At 46.1% G+C, this 21,199-nt stretch overlaps 1 protein-coding gene across 8 annotated transcripts in view; it reads left to right on the top strand.

The window, feature by feature from the left end:
• C10H16orf71 (chromosome 10 C16orf71 homolog) overlaps positions 1–21,199 on the top strand; it is a 154,071-nt gene that overhangs the window by 16,525 nt on the left and 116,347 nt on the right. For 7 of the 8 annotated variants that reach the window (XM_030578609.1, XM_030578606.1, XM_030578608.1 and 4 more), the window contains exons 6-10: positions 5,426–5,567; positions 7,660–7,806; positions 8,901–8,996; positions 17,710–18,081; positions 18,375–18,534. In XM_030578609.1, coding sequence (XP_030434469.1) covers positions 5,426–5,567; positions 7,660–7,806; positions 8,901–8,996; positions 17,710–18,081; positions 18,375–18,534 — 917 coding nt within the window. The remainder of the gene's footprint in view (positions 1–5,425; positions 5,568–7,659; positions 7,807–8,900; positions 8,997–17,709; positions 18,082–18,374; positions 18,535–21,199) is intronic. The other variant, XM_030578613.1, reaches the window with a different exon arrangement.

Below are 21,199 nucleotides of genomic sequence, written 5' to 3'. Positions count from 1 at the left end.
CCACTAAGGGGCTTAGATAGCCATCTCCCCCACACCTCCTCCCTCTCTTTCTACCCTATCTGGGCTTTGTTGTCTAGGGTTTCAGTGTTCGCTTCTCCAAGGACCCTGCTCCTCTTCCTGCTGAGGCCTCTCTGTTTAGGGATCTCCACCCCCTTCTTTGGGGAACCTTTCCTTTTCCCTCCAGGGGGAGGGCCACAGTCCATACCCAACACAGTGGGGTATGGTAACTCCTCTACTACCCCAACCCACTCCCATTTAAAGCTGCTACACAGTTCTAGAGGCACCTGGGCAGTATCTTCTGTCCCTGTGGATACACTCCAGGGCCATCTGTGCACCTGGAATTATCCAGTGTGGTTTTATCAGCTCCCTCTGGATGAGCAAGCAGGCTGAAGCAGTATCCATCAGGCCCCTCTGGGGTTTCCTCCCCACCCTCACCGGGATGGTGGACAGCCTCTGCCCCCTTTCCCACCCCCAGCATTAGTCCAGCTACGAAATTCGGGCCACCCACATTCCATGTCTGGGCAGTCTCCCTTTTTATGTCCTGGCCACCCACACTGCCAGCAAATGATCACACTGTCTCTACTGGGAGCTCCTCAGGGTTCCTCCTTCTTCTTCTTCTCTGAGCCTTTCCTGGGGAGGGGTTCCCTTGGTTTCTTCTGCTACTCTGTCCTTATAGAGTCGGCCCTCCTTTCGGGGGATGTCTGTCTCCCTGCATTCCTCAGTCAGCTTGACGGTTGCATCGACTGTACTTGGCTGATTGTTGCCTGACCCAGACTCAGATATTCTTGGGAAGACTCTGTAGCAATTGTTCTAGGACTAGGGTGTCCATTATCTCCTAGGGGGAGCACGATCACACTCCCCGTGTCCCCTACTCTGTATGTTCATTTATACTCACTTCTAACAGCTATGGCCTTTTGAAGCAACATGAAAAATAGTACCAGGTGAAAGATTATTTTTCTTGATGCCATCCTAGAACCAGCCTGTTAATTATCTTAAAAGAGAAACGTATTGGCCCAGTTGGTCCTTAACTGGTGTAAATCAACATAGCTCCATCAGCTTCCATGGAGCTATGACAACTCACACCGCCAATTGCTCATACACACTTCCTCTAAAGGCACCTATTATTATAACAACGGCACATAACTGTCTGGTTCCCATAACTTTAGAGTCCCCTCCACACTAACCAGCAGGTGGTAGGTGCCATTCCTGCTGATAATATTTCTGTTACCTGAGATTTTTCCATTTAGTTGGGAATTTTAACTGGAATATTTTGTTACTAGTGTTTCCCAAATGGTGGGTGCAGGCCTACAGGTGGGGGGAGGAAGGGATTGGAAAATGAGCTTACCCCACACTCCCCGCTTAGCAGTGGCTCCTGTCCTGCAGGCATGGGCATGGTTCCCTGCTCTGGGTGTTTTGACCTGGCACATAGTGCTGCTTAGGGGCAGCTGGTCCAAATTTCAGTGAGCAGAGATGTGACCTGGTACACTGGGTTTCAGTGCACTCATTCATATTTGGCCCAACCACTACCCTATCCTAATAAAGGGGTGGCCAGGCCAAATTTCAGTGAATGACATTGCCATTGCTACACCACGTGCCAGATTCCTCACCCCTTAAGAGCGCTGACCTCTGGCCTGAGCTGCAATGTCAAAGCAATGTTTACACAGCTTTTTTTTAGCCTGCTAGCACAAATCTGTCGCCCTTGGCTGGGAGGCTTGTTGTCAGATGTAGAGTAGACATGTCTCAAGCCTGCAGCTCTCAGCTGAGGACTTATTGCTCTGAAAGTCCTTGAAGACTGGGCCCCATCTTCTCTGCAGAGCTGGAGACATGTTCATATTGCTTCATTCTTTCTGTCAAGATACACAACTCTGCCACCCCAGTTTCTCTGAATTAGACCCTCAGTTATTCCCATGGAAACCCACTGAGGGCTAATGGGGTTGCACAGATGTCACTGGGGGCCCACGTTGGCTTGTAGAAACTTTATTACAGGTGACCATGTAAGAGAAGGAAAGTCTGACTCTGAGGTCCCAGGCTGAGTCTGCAGGAGTAGCAGGTAGGAAAATAAGCTTATTACTTGCAAGCTTATCAGATTTGATCTGGAACTCAATGATGCACAATGAAAATGGAGCCCCACGCTGTCATCTTTAGTCACTGAACTTTAAAGAGCAAATTTAAAAAAGTGTCAGAAACAATTAAAAAACAAAATTCTCCCCATTCCAAACTTCAAGGTGTCTGATTTTTTTATTTTTATTTTTTGGAAAGATTGATTGAATCATTCTTGTGGTCCCTTAAGTTTCTGTACTGTCCAGCACCATTTGCAAGGGGGCAGATTTGCAAAGTTATTTAGGTGTTTAAAGATGCAGGTAATCTCCCTAGGTGTCTAACAAGTGCCTAAGTGTGAGTTAGGCACCTAAGTGAGTTAGGCGCCTAACCTCTGTTGAAAGCAAATAAGAATTAGGCATCTGTCTCATGTAGGTGCTTAGTGGGATTGAGAAAAGCACCTATCTGCTTCTTTATATGCCTAAGTACCTTTGTAGATCTGGCCCAAGGTCTGCAAATGAACCATAAATTATTATTCCTCCAAAAGATACTTAGAAAAGGTACTCCTTATGCCATTGCAAAGCTAAAGCTTAGTAGGAAAGAAAATGGAGGCCCTGGTTATGTTACGTTGATATCCTTCTCAGGGTGAGGAGGAGGAAAAAGCATTTTGCCTGAATAACAACTAAAAATCTGGGAAGAGGATGACTGTATAGGTCTATAGTTTAAGATGTGACCCTTATCTGCGTTGTCCATGATCTCAAACATGATTGTTCTGTAAGTGCTAACATCTACCTGCTTTAAGAGTTCTTGTGGATACATACAGTGCTCTCTTGATGTAAATAGAATCAGCAGAAATCTCAAGGTTAAGCATTTGGGGGACCCACTTGTCTACTTCCACCCTCTCTAGACCTCTTAACCTAATGGTCTGTGCATTGATTAGACTTTGAGTTGTAGTTTTCATTGTGACATTGCCCATCACAGATGAAGAGAGCAGTTCAGACAAATTCAGTTTCTTCTTTTGCATTTCCACTTGCATCTCAGGATCATTCCCTTTTTGTTCTTCATCATTAAACCTAAATCCAAAGAGGGGAGTCACAGGGCTAGGCACTTTGAAACCCAGGGCTGAAATCTCTGTTTGAAGATTCTGCAGTGAAATTTGTATTTTACATCACTTGGAAATAGCTGTGGAGGTGCCCTCCTGGGGTTGCTAATGCAGTATCATTGAGTATGTCTAAACTGCATTGTAAACCCAGGTTTGTGGGACTAGGTGTTTACAAGTCCATGCTTGAGCGTCCACACTGCATCGTAAAGCTGGGTTTGCAATTGCTGGACCTGGTTCTCAGGCTTAGTGTGTAGTGTAGATCTACCCTAAGTGTTTGTTTTGGTAGGTTACATTAGTACTCAATCATGGCAAAAAAACCCAGCACACTTCCATCTGCCACTGGGCCAGAAGATTGCTCCACGTACTGTCAGACTCAGACCCATCCTTGGTAATCTATGTATTTGTGACATCCAGGGTTGATTATTGCAACTTACTAATACAGACGGAGCTGGTAGTGCCACTGTAGTTAATGTTGCCTGATGTTTTCTATTAAAAGACCCTGTTTTCAGTTATTTATAATTTTGTCAGACTTTAAGCATTTGGGCTGAAATTTCCCATGCTGGGTGTTTGCCTCAGGCTAAATTTCTTTTTTCTTTTCTTTTTTTAAAGTTTCATCAAAAAAGGTTAAGCTGCTGCCAAGAACGAGAGTAGGGAAAATATGTTTTGTTTGTGTTTAAAAAAAAATGTCTTGCAGTTGTTTTGTTGAGAAGCACTAGAACTTCCATGCTTTGGAGCAAGACTTGAAATTTGGAGGGGTTGTCACTCTGGTGATAGGAATATCTTTTGCTGTCCCAGAGAACATTAGCCAAATTTGGCTAAGCCTTTGAAAAATTTCAATTTGCATATGCTCAGTAGAGACTTCTTAGAGTTTGGCCCCTAAATTCTCTGAAGATTCCAACTTTGCTAGGTATGCTCCATTTCCTCACCACTCCTGCATACTGCGCATGCATCATCCCCACAGTGTGACTGAGCATGCCGTAACCCCTGACCAGGGCCGGCTCTAGCCATTTCGCCGCCCCAAGCACAGCGGCATGCCACAGGGGGCGCTCTGCCGCTCGCCGGTTCCGCGGCTCCAGTGGACCTCCCGCAGGTGTCCCTGCAGAGGGTCCGCTGGTCCCGCAGCTCCAGTGGACCTCCCACAGGCATGCCTGCGGAAGCTCCACCGGAGCCGCGGGACCAGCGGACCCTCCGCAGGCACGCCTGCAAGAGGTCTACCGGAGCCGCCTGCCGCCCTCCCGGCAACCAGCAGAGCACCCCCTGCGGCATGCCACCCCAAGCACGCGCTTGGCGCACTGGGGCCTGGAGCTGGCCCTGCCCCTGACTTCATGTGCTTAATAGAACTTTCCCTGCAATTGCTGAATGAGGCAGGGGTCCTGTGAAAAAAGTAGCATGTGATCATGTCACTAAAGGCTGTCTCATAAGGCATATGCACAATGGGGCTAAATTAAAATTGCATAGTCAGTCATAATATTGGAATTTTTCAACATTTGAGTGATTGACTTTGCAACCTTAGGGTTCTTTTAATATAGGTTTTTATGTAAAATCGTATATATTTGAAGAATGGCATGTTAGGTTTCTGTGCTCCTCTCTCTGAAACAAGCAGGGTGGGTCCCTGACTGGGTATATTATTCCTTACAGGGAATATTTTCAGGGAGTCAAGTAAATACCATCAGTTCTCCTCTCCCCAATTTACCTTCTCCCTGTCCTGTCTCCCTCTGTTTATGTGTCTAAGTCTTCTTCAATTAACACTGTAACAGTCCATCCTGTCTTTCCTACTGGATGCCATAGCCCAAATTCCAAGTGGAAGGGTATATGGGTGTAAGTTGCGTTTCTTTACACTGACCCAAGGGACTGTAAGTCAGTGTAAGTGGCTTGACAAGGAGGCAGAAGAAGGTGTAAATTACACTGGTTTATGTTCTTTTCTATTCCCTGCTGAATCTGGCCCTATTTATCTGTCCTGTCATGCTATATCAGCACTCCAGAGGCCAGCTTTCAGGGAATGCCGTGGCACAAGCTGAGTGCTGGCAGTCAGGAGCAAAGGAAGGATAGACCATTAGAACCTTACGCATAGGTTTTTTTAAGTTTCTTTAAAAATTAAACTATTGGCCTGGTTTTGAAGGGAAACCAGATTTTGACTGCCGCTACCTAGCAATACACTCCTTACCACTCTTGTGTCTGTGACACTCTGTAGAGAAAGTGATAAGGCACGAAAGGGGAAGTTGGAGGCTCTTCTTATAACAACAAGACTGTAGTAAATAGTTCTCTGTCATCTCTGTTCATCCATAGAGGCCTTGATTGCTAGATCTCAAAGTAGGCTCATGGAAAAGCTAGAAGAGTTGTGTGCCAAGCAATCCAAGGCATTGTCTCCACGCCACAGGAAGCCATTGGCCACACTTGCTCACTTTCAAGAACACCAAGGAGATCAGAAGTAGGTCCTGCTCTCTAGGAGTTAATTTTTGCACATACTGGGTGATTATGGTTGGGACTGTAGTAAGAATGCCTGGGAATGAATGATTTCACTTGGCCTTTCCATAGCCCTGTACCTTGCAGGAATTTAATAGCACAGTAGGAATGTGGCACAGTATTTTTATTCTCTTAAGGTGAGGAATTGCATGTGTTTATGATAGTGTTGAAAAGCAAAGCTAACAAGAGCTACCCAGGCCAATCCATTGAAAAAGGTTGTGATGCATGCAGCCAATCTTTCAGCAGTGAAGGGCTCATAGAGCCTGTCGCTCTCAAAGGGTGGGATTGGCAAAGGACCCTAGGAGAGTTAGATACCTAACTCACATTGAATTTGAGTGGGATTTAGGCATCTAACTCCATTAGGGTCCTTTAAAAATCCAAAGTGGAATGATCTGAATCTGCTCACCAGTACCCCCAACTACCCCAGTGCAGCCGTGTGGTAACAAGGTCCCAATCAGGTGCCTATTGAAGTCAAGATTCCCACTGAGTTCCATGGGTGCTGGCTCAGGCCTTAAGTGAGCAACTCCCTTGCTGACTCAATCCACAATGACCAGCTCTAGACAGAGACACATCCAAGGCAGTGCAGGGCTTGCCAAGATGAGGGACTAAACTAAGGGTTAGTACTCCATATCATAGTGTTTGACTGTCATCAGTAAGGTGCCTTTCCATGCAGCATTCTCGGAGAGGGGGAAGGGCACAAACACAACTTCCTTTCTCTGGCTCTCCCAGAGTATTTGTCTTTGCTTATGTCTTCCAGTAGAGCACAGAAGAGCTTGCAATCTAAAAAGAGAAATGAATGAAGAGTAGGAGAATGGGGTTAAGCAGACAAGCCAAGTGATCAGGGTGATGATTGGCCATGTTTTGATCATTCCATGGGGGGCTTGGGGTTGAATTTTCTCTCAATGGCCTCTTGACCTCGCTATTATTAGCTGGGTGTAATTTCTTTCAGGCATCACTATAGAACTGGATCTTGAGGAGGAATCTGAATGCACAGAGGCGGTGGCCTTCCAGACCTGCTCAGGGAGGATGTTCTGAATGCACAGAGGCGGTGGCCTTCCAGACCCACTCAGGGAGGGTGGTGTGGAAGAAATGGTAGTGAAAGAAGTAGACAAACTGGGTATCGAGGATGTCATCGTTGGCAGAGCAGGGAGGACTGGGGCAAATCAATAACAGACAAAGGCAGATTATTAGGGAAGGGCAGAGTTATGGGAATATTGAAGGGGAGGACAAGAAATGTGAACATGATGCGGTGAAGATGGGGGAGCCAGTGGAGGTGTTCAAAGACGGGAGTGATATGATGTGGTCTTAGTGACTGCACTTTGTGTACATGGTAGTGAGAGAGAGAGGACTGTCTGGGAAGCCCAAGGAGGAGGTTACAGTAATCAAACCTGTGCCTGTCTTTGAGATTGTAAGCTCTTTAGGGCAGGGACTGTCTTTTTCTGTGATCTACAGTGCCACCTCACCATCAGTGGTTGAGAAATAAATAATAGTTAACTCTGGGACAAGGGGTCCTAAGAGGTCAGAAGATTTCCCCCCTACAGCTGGGGATAAAAATCAGAGCATCACTATCAGGTCTCTAAGCAGACAAGTGTAGGCATCTCCTCTGCGGGGATCAGAAAATACTATTTTCTGCCCGGTCTGGTCAGGCTGATTTATATGGCTATCTGTGCCTCCAACTGAGCACGGTCATTGTTTGAGTTGAAAATCAGAGATTCCTCAAAGATGTCTAGTACAGTTGACTTTTTGGAAACAGACAGACTGTAAATCTTTAGCATTTCAACTCCTATCTAGCCCAGACCTGTGTCATTAAGGTGCTGTGGATGCAGATCTGAACTCTGTGTCATGTCTGTTGAATTCAGCAGCTCTGAAGTTTGAATCTTGGCATATATGGTAGTGTTCTTCTACCATGTGCAGAGACCGTGAGTTGGAACCTGTGTAATAGTCGGGAGTGCAGTCCCTTTCTTGATCTATTTTTCATTCCAAATGTATGTCCTGTTGGAACTTTTCTCCCAGAAAGATAAATAATAATACATTGAAATGATGATTTATGTTCTCAGAAAAGTTGTCTTCCCACCACCTCCCTGGAGCTGTCAAAGTATGGACATGTCAGAACTGCAGTGTACAGCAGAGCCCCCAACAGTGTACATTGATTTACGGGATGCTAAACCACACAAATCAGTGTTACCATCCATTGAAAATCAAAGGTAACTTCTGGGGTCTGATTTTAGTGAAAAACAAGGGACCAGGGGCATGAACCTGAAGGTTGTTGCAAATCCCATGCTCATGGTGAGCAGTACCATGAAAGGCTTTCTTTGCTGTATCACTTCCTCTTGCCCTTGGTCTGGAAAGGTAGCCCTCTGGTGGAGTGAGTGAGCATTTGGAAGGGAAACTATAAATCCAGGATAGATGGGTAACTAAGGGATTGCTGGCTCTACTTTTTCAGTTTCCTGTGAGACTATGAGGTGCCTAGATGGCGAGTTCTGGGAGATTGGCCTCTTTCCAAAGACTCCAAAAGCTCTGGCAGAGAGTCTCCTCTAAAGCTAATGAGTATGAGAGAGCTATTTGCTTCCTCCCCAAGATGCATGGACACTAGCATGTCCATAGGGTGAGTGGACAATATTTATCAACAACTAAGCAGAGACATCTGTACTCTTTTCCCAGAGATGCTTAGTGATGGTTCTGGCTAGAAAATGGCTTTGAAGAAAACAGCAATCTGAAGAAACCTTGTAGATAATGAAGACCAAGTAGATATTTCAGATGCACTCACCTAACACCCCTGGTCTAAATGTATTTCATTAAGGAGTTCTAATTTAACCCACCGGAAGGTTAAATTTTACTACAAGCTTAAATTTAGCTAAAAGCAAGTTGTTCCAGTAAAAACAAGCATAAGATTGCCCTTCATGACCCCAGGATGAGTTATGTTGACTAAGTGGATTATGTTGTTAGGGCATCAAACGATGTGTATCATTATTGGGTATTTGCTGTTGGAAAGATGCCTCTGAGGAGCTGTCTCCATGCACTTTTAAAGACATAAAAGATTGATTTTTTTTAATTATTATTGCATTATGGGCCAAATCCTCAGCTTATGTAAACCTAGCTCTAGTGAAGTCCGTGGAGCTGTGCCAGTTGATATCGGCTGCAGATCTGACTCCATAAATTTTTTTTAACATCCCATTGTTTTAAGCTTGCATCTCAGGCATGACTAAGACAGCACACTGTGGATAAATACTTCAGGCTGGTTGTTAATATTGTGACTGTGAACAGAGGTGTCCGGTAATCAGATCTCTTTGCTTCATAGCTTGAATGACAGCTCTACTGAAAATGAGGAGGATACAACAGTTAAGGACGAACAGAAAACACAGGAGAGAATGCAAGATTCTTCCCAAGGACCACGGTACAAACCACATGAATCTTCACCTTTTCATGAAATTGAAATGATCCCCAAAAAGACTGAGTGAGATCTCACCTATTAAAATACTATCCATCAGTGATTCTCATAGCAAATCTGCTCAGTTTTATAGTTGAAACAATATGTTTCAGTCTGGATCTAGCAAATCAGTTTTGTGTTCTTTCTGCTGGAGTTAGAACATAATTGTTGATGCTTGAGGCAGAATAGAATTCCCCTTGCTCTTTTGCGGCTATATGGAATCTATAGGGATATCGGGAGTAAAAAAACCGTTTTTTTTGGTCAGTAGATGAAACAGACATGGCTCAAAAGACACATGCAGAGTAAACACAGATTATAGGAAAAATGCCTTATTTTTTTTCTGAGCCACTTTGAGTAACTTGAGAAAATTGTTTTTAAATAACTCCAAATCACACATTTTAAAAGACTATGGGTATATACTCATATCCAGCATCTTTAGGAAAATGATCAAAGAGAAGCTAGAAATTGACATTGCAATAAATAATGCTAGATCAATGTGTGGGAAGAAAAACTCTAAGATCTCCTTATTTGTCTGGGTATAATGTGAATAGTCAAGGAACTCCTGAACTGTAGATGCCTCTGTATGCAGGGAGGCCAACACCTCCCTATTGCCAGACTTGGGACCTGATTCAGCGAGGTAGTTAAGCATGTGCGTAACTTTAAGCATGTGAGTAGTTACTGCTCACATGCTTAAAGTTATGTATATGATTAAGTACAGTGACAGACCCAGACCAGTGGGGTACAGGAGTCTGGTAGAGGGCAAATATACTGGTCACTGGATGAGTAGTGGTCTGGCATCCTTGCCCCATTCCTCTGTGGGGAGGCCCAGAAGGCTTACTATGATCTGCCTGAAGAGGCTGCAGCAGACTACTCCCCGCTGAAAGCAGAGATCCTGACCAGATCTGGGGTAACGACCGCGGTGCGGGCCCAATGGTATCACGAGTGGAGGTACCAGGAAACAAAACCCGTGGTCCCAATTGTATGACCTCATCCATCTTGCACGAAAGTGGTTGCGAATGGAGTCCCAGAGTCCGGAAGAGGTACTAGAGGTTCTGGTCATCGACCAATACATGAGGGGACTACTGCCAGATCTTCGTGCCTGGGTAAGCCAGAACGAACCCTCCACCTATGATGAGGTTGTTGCACTGGTAGAGAGGCGAAGGACGGCGAGGGAGCTGACCCAACCAGTTAAGAAAGAGGCATCCCGGGTTAAACTAGCAGCACCAAGCCCTTGAGCTCGGGTGACTGGGCCACCAGGAGGGCCCAGGTGGAAAAAGAGAGGGGCTGAAGGCCCACCAGAGGCCACAAAGAGTTGGAGCATGGAAGGAGAAGAGGATCATGATGTTAGATTGCCCAAACCAAGAGACTGGGGAATGCCTGGGGCTCCGTACAGACGTTATGCCTGCGGGGAGTGGGGACATATAGCTGCACAATGTCTCAATGCTGAGGAGCTGATGCAGTGTAACCTGGGGAACTGGGCAGACTCATGCTCCCTAATGCACCTTGTGGGGGGTCTCACTAACCCCACATATGTACACCAGACCAGTGAAACTAAATGGGGTAAAGACCACGGCACTGGTTGATTCGGGGAGTGCTATCACGCTTGTCTCGGGGAAGCTCGTCAAGTGTAGTCAGCTGCTGTGGGCTAAACGTACAGGGATAACATGCATCCATGCGACAGTTGGTTATTACCCCACCATCCCAGTAAAACTCGAGATTCAGGGGAACACTACTGAGGTAGCAGCAGGTGTAGTCTCTAAACTCCCATACCCGGTGCTTATAGGGAGGGACTTCCCAGGGTTTGGAAACTTGGAGGAAAAGGGGAACCCTGAAGTTAGTGAGGCATCCACAGTAGACTGTCAACCCCCAGTCTTCTCTGAAATATCCCCAGATTTATTTTCCATTCCCAGACAGGGTAGAAAGTCAATAAGGGAAAGGAGGGCAGCTAAGGCCTTGGGAACCCGAATACTGACTCAAAGCCAGAGGGTCGCTCTTGTAGGTAGGCGGACCCAAGCAGCTGAAAAGGAGGCCATCCAGGAGGGAGAAGCCCCCGAGTCTGACCCCCACCCTAACGCTTCTGAACCAGTAGAGGTAACAGAGACTGGGCCCCTAGATCTTGGGCAGATTAGCCCCGAGAGAGGAAATTTTGGATGGGACCAGGCTGAAGACCCAAGGTACGACAACATTAAGAAGGAGGTGACTGAAATAGATGGGGTCCCCGTGGAAGGGAAAACCCAGGGACCAGGACCCTACTTCATAGTAAAGAAGAATCTCTTTTACCGGGTTGCACCAGTACAGGGGCAGAAGGTACAGCAGATCCTAGTACCTCAAAAACACCAGAATGTTGTATTAAGTCTTGCTCATAGTCATCTCTTTGAGGGCCATTTGGAGGTAGAGAAGACCCTGGCATGAGTCCTACGATGGTTCTTCTGACCCGGAGTACATGAAGAAGTGTGGAGGTACTGTGCATCCTGCCCGGAATGTCAGCTGCACAGTCCCCGTCCCCACCTGAGGGCACCTTTAGTACCCCTTCCCATCATAGAAGTCCCCTTTGAGCAAATAGCCATGGACCTAGTGGGACCCCTGGAGAAGATGGCTCGGGGCCACCAATATATACTTGTTGTTTTGGACTATGCTACTCGCTACCCAGAAGCCATCCCCCTGCAGAACACAGCCTCTAAAATGATAGCCAAAGAGCTGGTGGGGCTCTTGCTGAGTGGGGCTACCAAAGGAGATATTAACAGACCAAGGAACCCCATTTATGTCAAAGCTAATGAAGGACCTCTGTAAGCTGCTCCATATACATACCCTGAGAACTTCAGTCTACCATCTACAGACTGATGAGTTGGTAGAAAGGTTTAACCGAACCCTCAAGGCTATGATTTGGAAGGTGGTAAGTTGGGACGGGAAGGATTGGAACACCCTACTACCCTATCTTATGTTCGCTATCCGGGAGGTACCTCAGGCCTCAACTGGGTTTTTCCTCTTCGAGTTATTATACGGGTGTCACCCCGGTGGCATACTAGATGTTGCCAAAGAGATCTGGGAAGAGGAACCCAGTGAGGGGAGAAATATAATAGAACATGTAATACAGATGCGAGACCTGATAGCCTGGGTCACCCCTATTGTACAGGAACATTTGGAAAAGGCCCAGGAGGCCCAGAGAACCATTACATTCGCCAGGCAAAAGTCCGACAGTTCCAACCAGGGGATCGGGTGATGGTGTTGGTACCCATGGCAGAAAGCAAGCTTCTGGCCCAATAGCAGGGACCCAATGAGGTGGTTGAACCCGTGGAGGAAGTAACCTACAAGATGCGGCAGCCAGGACGTCGAAAACAAGAACAGATTTATCACAACAACCATCTGAAACCCTGGCAAGCACAAGAGGCAGGCATAACTGTCCAAAAAGACCTAACGTAGGAAAACAAGCCTTCCAAATAGATGAGAGTATCTCCCGATTTAACACCAGACCAGAAGAATGAGGTGTCTGAGATGATCTTCCGGAACCAAGATGTGTTCTCGACAAAACCAAGTCGAACAACCGAGACATATCACCACATCGTCGTGAACCCTGGGGCCAGAATAACAATGAGGCCCTATCAGGTGCCAGCGGCCAAAAGGGAGGAAATAAAAGCAGAATTTAAAAAAATGCTGGAGTTGGGGATCATCGAAGAATCCCACAGTCAGTGGTCCAGCCCAATCGTGCTGGTGCCCAAACCTGATGGCACCACAATGTTTTGCAACGACTTCCGGCGACTAAACGAAGTATCCCAGTTCGACGCGTACCCCATACCTCGCATAGATGAGCTAGTGGACCGTCTGGGTAATGCCCGGTGTTTGACTACTCTAGACTTGACAAAGGGGTACTGGCAGATTCCCCTTGCGGAAGACGCAAAGGAAAAGACTGCATTCTCTACACCAGAGGGTCTTTTTCAATATACTGTCCTCCCTTTTGGACTACATGGGGCCCCAGCTACTTTCCAGAGCCTCATGGACAAGCTATTATGCCCGCATAAGAGTTATGCTGCTGTCTACTTGGACGATGTGGTCATTCATACCCCAGACTGGGAAACCCACCTAGAGAAGGTGGAGGCAGTCCTTGATACCTTCAGGAGAGCTGGCCTTACAGCAAAATCTGCCAAGTGCGCTGTAGGGTTTACAGAGGCCAAATATCTTGGCTACATTGTGGGAAAAGGCCTGGTAAAACCCAAGTGAACAAGTTGGAGGCCATCCAAAATTGGCCCCGACCATGTCGCAAGAAACAAGTCTGGGCATTCCTAGGTGTAGTGGGGTATTACCGACGATTTATCCCCCACTTTGCCACAAGGGCAAGCCCCCTGACAGACCTAGTGAAAGCCCGTGGACCTGATCTGGTGAGATGGTCTGACGCAGCAGAGGAAGCATTCACAGACCTACGGACTGCCCTCTGCAGTAACCCCGTACTGATAGCCCCTGATTTCACCAAGGCATTTATCCTGCAGACAGATGCATCGGAAGTAGGATTGGGGGCCATTCTATCACAGATGGTCGGGGAGGAGGAACACCTAATTCTCTACCTCAGTAGGAAACTCCTTCCGAGGGAACAAAAATATGCAGTGGTAGAGAGAGAGTGCCTTGCCGTAAAATGGGCCATGGAAGCATTGTGCTACTACTTGCTCGGGCGCAGATTCGTCCTCGTGACCGACCATGCCCCTCTTCAATGGATGCAGTGGAACAAGGAGAAGAACACAAGGGTGACCAGGTGGTTCATATCCCTCCAACCTTTCCAGTTCCATGTGCAACACAGAGCAGGGAGCTGTCACGGCAATGCCGATAGCTTGTCACATGTGCACTGTGTGGCTTCCCAAGCTGCCCAACCCCTTGGTGTTGAGCAGGGGGGAGGGATATGTGACAGACCCAGACCAGTGGGGTACAGGAGTCTGGTAGAGGGCAAATATACTGGTCACTGGATGAGCAGTTTTCTGTTCCCTGAGTGACCAGAGCAGGGGCTGCACTAGAGTAATCAGGAACCTGCTAGAACCAATTAAGACAGACAGGCTGATTAGCCTGCCTTGATTGGCTGCAGGTGATCTAATCAGGGCACCTGGGTTTAAAAAGGAGCTCACTCCAGTCAGGCGAGCAGGAGCCAGAGGAGAGGAAGTGTGTGTGAGGAGCTGGGAGCAAGAGGAGCTGAGTGTGAGAGGGTGTGCTGCTGGAGGACTAAGGAGTACAAGCATTATCAGACACCAGGAGGAAGGTCCTGTGGTGAGGATAATGAAGGTGTTTGGAGGAAGCCATGGGGAAGTAGCCCAGGGAGTTGTAGCTGTCATGCAGCTGTTACAAGAGGCACTGTAGACAGCTGCAATCCACAGGGCCCTCGGCTGGAACCCAGAGTAGAGGGCGGGCCCGGGTTCCCCCCAAACCTCCCAACTCCTGATCAGACACAGGAGGAGTTGATTCAGACTGTGGGGAAGATCACTGAGGTGAGCAAAATCTGCCAATAAACGCAGGATCCACCAAGGTAGAGGAGGAACTTTGTCACAGAACCTTGCTGAGTCAGGGCCTAAATGTTTCACTCATGTATGCTCAGTGTTATCTTTAGAAGCTGTTTCCTGGATCTTAATGATGCACTTATACCTGAATTAGAGCAGTAGAAGGAACAAGCAGAACATGTTGTTTTGTTCTGTTTTTGGTAGAGCCAATTACACTTTTCTTTAAAAATAGTTTTGAAAGAATAAATGATTCACCAAGGAACAGAGCCCAACCACTCGGAATGATTTAGCAGCTGAGAATAGTCAGAAGCCAGAACCAAGCAGGAGTGATCAGGCACACTCATTTGTGCTGGTATCAATCCAGAGAAACTCCACTGAAATCACTGGGCCGTACACCAGTGTAAATCTGGAGTCATATAAAGCAAAACCTGCTCAAATGAATTTTGATTGGTTTTAAAATTGCTAAAAATAAAAAAAAAATGCTTGACAAATATTACTGTTTCCACTTTAAGAAATCTGGTGATCTGAGCAGGCAGAAAACCGTTGGGCTGAATTCTGATCTCATTTACTTGGACCTTGTGCTGTTGTCACTCTACTGATCTGGGTGGAGTTACACCTGAGTTACACTGGACTAGAATCGAGGTGGTCCCCTCCCAGGGTAAAGCTGGCAGGAAGGAGAAATCTCTGAAGATCTCCTCAGAGAGATGCAGAAGCAGGGCTGGCTCTGGCTTTTTTGCTGCCCCAAGCAAAAAAAAACAAAACAAACCTGCGGGGTGGCTGGAGCAAAGGTGCAAACTTTCAGCTAGCAGACATGCAGTGGAGTGCGTGCCCCAGCTAGCGGAGCAGGGGGAGAGAGAAGGGGGGCAGCCAGGGCTTCCTTCAGCCAGTGCCCTCACCTCTCAGCCCCTCCTGCCACGCTGCCTGCCAGGAGGGCTCCGTGCTGCTCCAGTTGGTGGGGAGTGAAAGACGTGGGCTGACGGGTTTGCTGCAGACCTGGCACTGGCTGGGGCAGACTGAGTGCGCAGCCGGCTCCCAGCAGGGCGCTCCCCTCCTCTGCACCGCTGCCCCCTACAGGGTGGCCAGAGCAGCGAACAAAAAAAAAAAAAGGCGGTCATGCTGCCCTAGGATTGGATGGAATGCAGCCCCTTAGAATCTGCCGCCCCAAGCACAAGCTTGCTTGGCTGGTGCCTGGAGCTGGCCCTGTACAGAAGTGCCCTCAAACCTGGCAGATCCCCGGGGCCATGTGTGAGAAATCTCTGTACTCATGCACCACCTCTGGCCCCTGACATTTCCCACCTCATCTCCCTAGCAGGGCCACCAAACTCCACTTGGTTCATTCACTGAATTTCCATATGGAGCAGGATCAGATTAAGTCACCAATGTCCTCACCCTACCCCCCTAGTTGCCTCTCAGGAGGAGAAGCAAGCACCGAAGTACTTTAATTGTCACATCTATTCCTACTGGAGACAGACAGGTATCCGATCAGAATCACTGCAGGGACATGGTGATGTGTTAGTGGAATCCTTACTGATAACTTACCCTCTTTGCTCTTGCAAATGACTCATGATTGTCCAAGGTCTATTATACCAAGGCATTCTGCTGGTGCCACTGCTATCAATGCATAGTCAAGGCAAGGTCAGGAATGAATAATCATCGCTCTACACTTACAATAGCAGTTTACCTGGCAACAGATTTAGAATCTGAGGCCTCGGCCTTGTGGACGCTAAGAATGTCATTCAGTTCACATTCATTATTTTCGGTATCTGGCAGGGGAGGTGTTCGCAAACCCACACTGCTTAGTCATTCTCCTTAATGGTACAATTCTTACAGTAACCAGGGATTTCAGGTGTCCAGGAGAGTCTTGTCGTCTCTAGAAGAGGTCACAGGTTAAAGTGGTGATTCCTAATAAGAGAGAGAAAAGAGGAGACCCTTAAGAAAATAGAAGTGGGAAGCCTAGCTGTAGAATACTCTGTGTTCTGAAAAGTACAAGGTTAGTTTGAATAATTCACATAGCATGCACGCGTATACTCTGCAGAGCCAGAACACTGTAATATCAAACTTGGACAGCACAAAGCCACTTCTCTGGGTCCAGAAAATTCTCAGCTGCCTCTTTCAGAACCGAGCAGTGACATCTGTGATGCTCCTTTCCTGACACTGCAATCAGCCCAAAAACTGGTGGCCCTCACCCTTTACCAAACAGCTTGGGAGCCCCTTCATCGTCAAAATGACATGCAGCCACAAAACAATTGTGTCCTGATGTTGTGTTGCAATGTGATGCCATAACTTTGCATTATCATCACCCAGGGAAATCACAGAATTGTGATGTTGATAATTTAACAGTCTCATTTCCTCAAGTGCTAGGAGGGAGAAGGCCTCCCTCATCTTCCTTCTATCTCCGGTAGGAATTATTGGGGGGAATCTTATCCTCTCTCTTTATACCTGACTGGCTGCTGGATGGGAAAAGGGTTCCATGGGGGGACCTGTGGACTCTATGACTTCCAGACCAGCAGTCCATTTCCTGAGTGCCCCTGAGACAGGTATTGTGCTCCTCTGCCTGACAACCAGGAAGAGTGAGTGAAATGCCAGTCAAATATCTATCCCAGGACAGCTGCACGGAGGGCCAGGGTAAACTTTTCAAAGGCCCCCATGTCCCATTTTCTAAAGTGACTTGGCTTCTAAATCCCATTGTCTTTCAATGAGATTTGAGCTCCAAAGTGCATATGGCACTTTTGGAAAGGAGACATAGGCTCCTGAGTCATGTAAGGGCCTTTGAAAATGTTATCCCTCCATCTCTAGAGCCAGGAGCTGTCTGTACCATAAATCACTCTAGATCACAGCCCACTGCAGTAAAAAGTCAGAGTGTAACTGGCCATCCCCTCTATCTCTTCTTATGTAGAGGCAAATAACTAGTCTCATGACAAAGGACAATGTCACCAGAGCCTCATGAGTGCTGTTGAGGTTCATAGTGTTACTACCCTAGATCGATCCAGCAATGTCTAACTGAACCACCTGGATGCCCAGTGAATTCCAGGTGGGTTCATGGTGGCATATTCTATCATTTTTGAGCTAATGTTAGGACATCAAAAACCATTATCTGGGTGGTCTTCTGTGCCCTGCTTTGCGCTGCCAGTCAAATTAGGTTTCTCAGTAAGGATCTGCCAATTATAATGCTCTACCTTGGTTTAATCCATTTGATTTTTAATTTTCAGGGATTGCACTGGGAAAAGCCTGCTGTTGCAGCAACTCCGTAACTTCCGTAAAGAAGCATCTCAGCCTCTTGCTAACGAGGCCTCTAAGCAGGTGCTAAGAGATGAAGGAGTGAGCCAGGATCTTGAGAGCCCAGAAGAGATGGGCACCCTGAAAATCAGGAGAAAACGCTATCTAAGAGTGAGAGGGGAAGCAAATAAGGGGACTTCCAGGTGGCTGGTGCACTCAGACTCACAGAGGGGAAGTCCTCCCTTGCCAAACCATGTGAAACATAGAGCTGATCCTTCAAGGGAAAACCAGAAAGAGACTGAAGACACTCTGCATTCAGGAAGTGCTCCAGAGCCCCCTCTAAATAAAGCAGCAGAATCCCCAAGGTACTAGAGAGTTTGGAGTAAGTCATCAGTGGTGATTCGAATGCCATTCCAGGAAGCATCCATCTAGAGCAGTGGTTTTCAGCCTGTGGTCCGTGGACTCCTGAGGGGCCGCAGATTGTGTCTGAGATTTCCAAAGGGGTCAGCACCTCCATTCAAAATTTTTTGGGGTCTGCAAATGAAAACAGGTTGAAAACCACTGACTTGGAGAGCATATTACTGGCTGCAACCTAGGAGTGCAAGGGTGTGTGGCTCTGTTAGCTAGAGAGAATCTGTATGTTTGTTATATTTTGCAGGGCAGAAGAAAGCCTGAGAGAGCTGTCCCTAAAGAAAAAGCAGATTAAAGAGAAGCACAGGAGGCAGAGACTCCAGGAGCAGCTGGAGCGATTGCAGCCTCAACACTCGGTCACTGGAAAGCAGCCTATGGCAGAGAAAACTCCTGTTTTGTTTCACCTGGTTAGTAGCTCAGCATAGGAATGCTCCTTTTAGAGTGTCTTGCTTCCTGCTGACCCCCTTTTGAAAATTCTGGGACGAATCTAGCCATGACCTCAAAGTCCAAAAGACCTTTTCATTCTAATACTTTAAGATTGTTTTATGTCTCTGTTTTCATGGGCTAGCTTCATGGTTCTGCCATGCCTGGCCATAAGAGCTATTCTCTTTTACTTGTGCACCTGCTTCCACCTCCAGACCAGTGCCTGTGGAGAACACCTTCTGCATTTCCCAAAGGGCCTCCCACTGCTGGGGATGTGGGGTGAAATCCTGGCTACATTGAAGTCAATGGGAGTTTTGCCACTAACTTTAGCAGGGCCAGGATTTCACCCAGAGTTCTTGTTTCTTTTTAAAAAAATTAAGTTTATTTTTATGGTTTTAAATAAGTTCCTAGCTTTGATTTGGCCTCCTATCCCCAGCATCTTGGCTCTCAGTACTGCATCCACCTCTGGATAGGCAGCAGATGTGAAAGGAGAATTGTGATTTTAATTAGTTTCTTTCCTTGCAGTGTTTGATCTTTGCTGACAGTGTTCTTAAGAAATCACAAAGCCATTTGAACTCTCTGAAGCCTAAAACAAGGCTCAGAGAAGGGGATCATTTCTCATTTCCGTGAGATCTATATATTTAGTCCTGGTTTTCTCACTGCACTGATTTTGCTGCTGGCAGTGCCCTCCATCCCCACAGAGGATGGTGGTGGAGCAGGATTTTCCCCTATATTTGCTCCAGGTCCATTGGTAGCAAACGCTTTGGTTTGGCAACAATAGAAAACATTTCACTTAGTGCTAAAGTATTGTGGTCTAAATGCACTTAACAGGGGATGGTCCATTCAAGTTTGCTCGTCTGTAAACAAATGTGACTTTATTAGATATCTTCATCTTAAATATTCATTTTTAAAACATTGGATTTACCACTGATGAAAGGTGTTGGATTGACAAACCTACCAGCTGAAGTCCTTTGTGTCTATAGAGGAGGATCAGCAAGAGCAATGCAGTGCATAATTCTCACATAGCATTCCGCTAAGGGGTTTAGTTCTTGTTCTAGAAGGACCTTCTGTAAGGGTTTCTTATCTGTAGTCTGCAAAAATGTTGAGTTTGTGGCCTGTCAGAAGCTGTTACTGAGCTCCTGTAAGTGTTGGTTAAAATGTGGGCACTCGTTCATTTGGAAATAGATTGAGTCCTACCAACTAATTTCTTATATTGCACCAAACACTATATATTTTGATCACTACCAACCTTTGTTAGATTTGAACCCATGTAATAAAGGTAAAAGACTCCCTAATCCAATGCTAATTTCAGTCTCCCAACCATAACTAAATTCATGATGCACTGTGTTGGAGCCAACCAGAGAACAGCCCACACTGAATGCAATCTGTGGGCAGCTTCTATCCAATTCTTGTTCATGAAAATCCAGTATTAAAATTAAAAAGAGAAACTAAAAATATGTCAGTATAATCCATCAGAGACAACCCGTCCTCTTTAGAGTTATTTGAAATTCACGTTGACAGTTAGCAGCATTTCTGGGCTTCAAATTAGAACAGTTTTTTCTTTCTTCTTTCTTTTCTTTTTTTATTTGCACAGACAGAAGCAGAAAAACTGAGAATGTTTTGACATCTGAAACTGAAGAAGCTATAATTTGGCAGCTGTGTTGCTCAGAGATTTGGAAATGAAAATATCTAACACCAAATTCATATATAAAATAAAGAACAAACTGGAGTCTCTGAGAGAGTAGCACACTATCAAATTTGTTTTCTACATACTTTTTTTGGCAGCAATAGACATGCAGATTTGGAACATGGGACTCCTGACCATCCTAATGTACATCAGTAATTGAATTGAATAATAATTACAGAAGCTCAGAATCTCTGCACAGAGTTGTTAGAAAGTAATACTGAGTTTTTATAAACTGTGTGACGATTACGTAAAAGGTCTCATTTCAACTCTTCAAAGCAACAAAATTCAGACTTAATTTCATCACTGTTGCCTTAGCTTAACCTAATTCAGTCAAACTCTGTTCACAGTTTCTGCTTTCAGCAGAGTGGCAATAGCATGATCAAGAATCATTAGATCTGGGGTAACATTTTCAAAAATGCATAAGTGACTTATGAGAGTAAGGACCAGATTTTCAAAGGTAATTAGGCACCTAAAGATGCAGATAGGTGCCTAGTGAGATTTTCAAAACACTAATTGAAATCAAGGGAGAGTTTGGCACCTAAATGTTTTGAAAATATCACTAAGCACTTATCTGCATCGTTAGGTGCCTAAATACGTTTAAAAATCTGCCCCTAAGTCCAATTTTCAAAAATGACTTTGACATTTAGGAGTCTGAGTCTTATTGACTTTCACTGAGACTTAGACTGCTAAATACCTAGATCACTTTTAAAATGAGACTTAGGCTCCTAAGTCACGCAGGCACTTTTGAAAATGTTACCCTTGTTCCGTTGGGCCAGATTCGGACCTGTCATAAGTAGATGAAATGTTCATGAAAGTCTAACTGAGTGGGGATGTAAACAGTTCTGTAAGGTACATGTGGGGTTTAAGCAATAACATAAGTTTCACAGATTTGGTTTCAGTAGGTGGACAAAAATAAGTGTAGGTTATGTGCACTGATGGAGAAGATATGTTGGTTGCAGGTA

The sequence above is a fragment of the Gopherus evgoodei genome, chromosome 10, assembly GCF_007399415.2.
Source record: "Gopherus evgoodei ecotype Sinaloan lineage chromosome 10, rGopEvg1_v1.p, whole genome shotgun sequence".
Classification (NCBI taxonomy): Eukaryota; Metazoa; Chordata; order Testudines; family Testudinidae; genus Gopherus; species Gopherus evgoodei.
The sequence above is the reverse complement of the archived record's forward strand: the minus strand, read 5'-3'. Positions and strand labels throughout refer to the sequence as shown.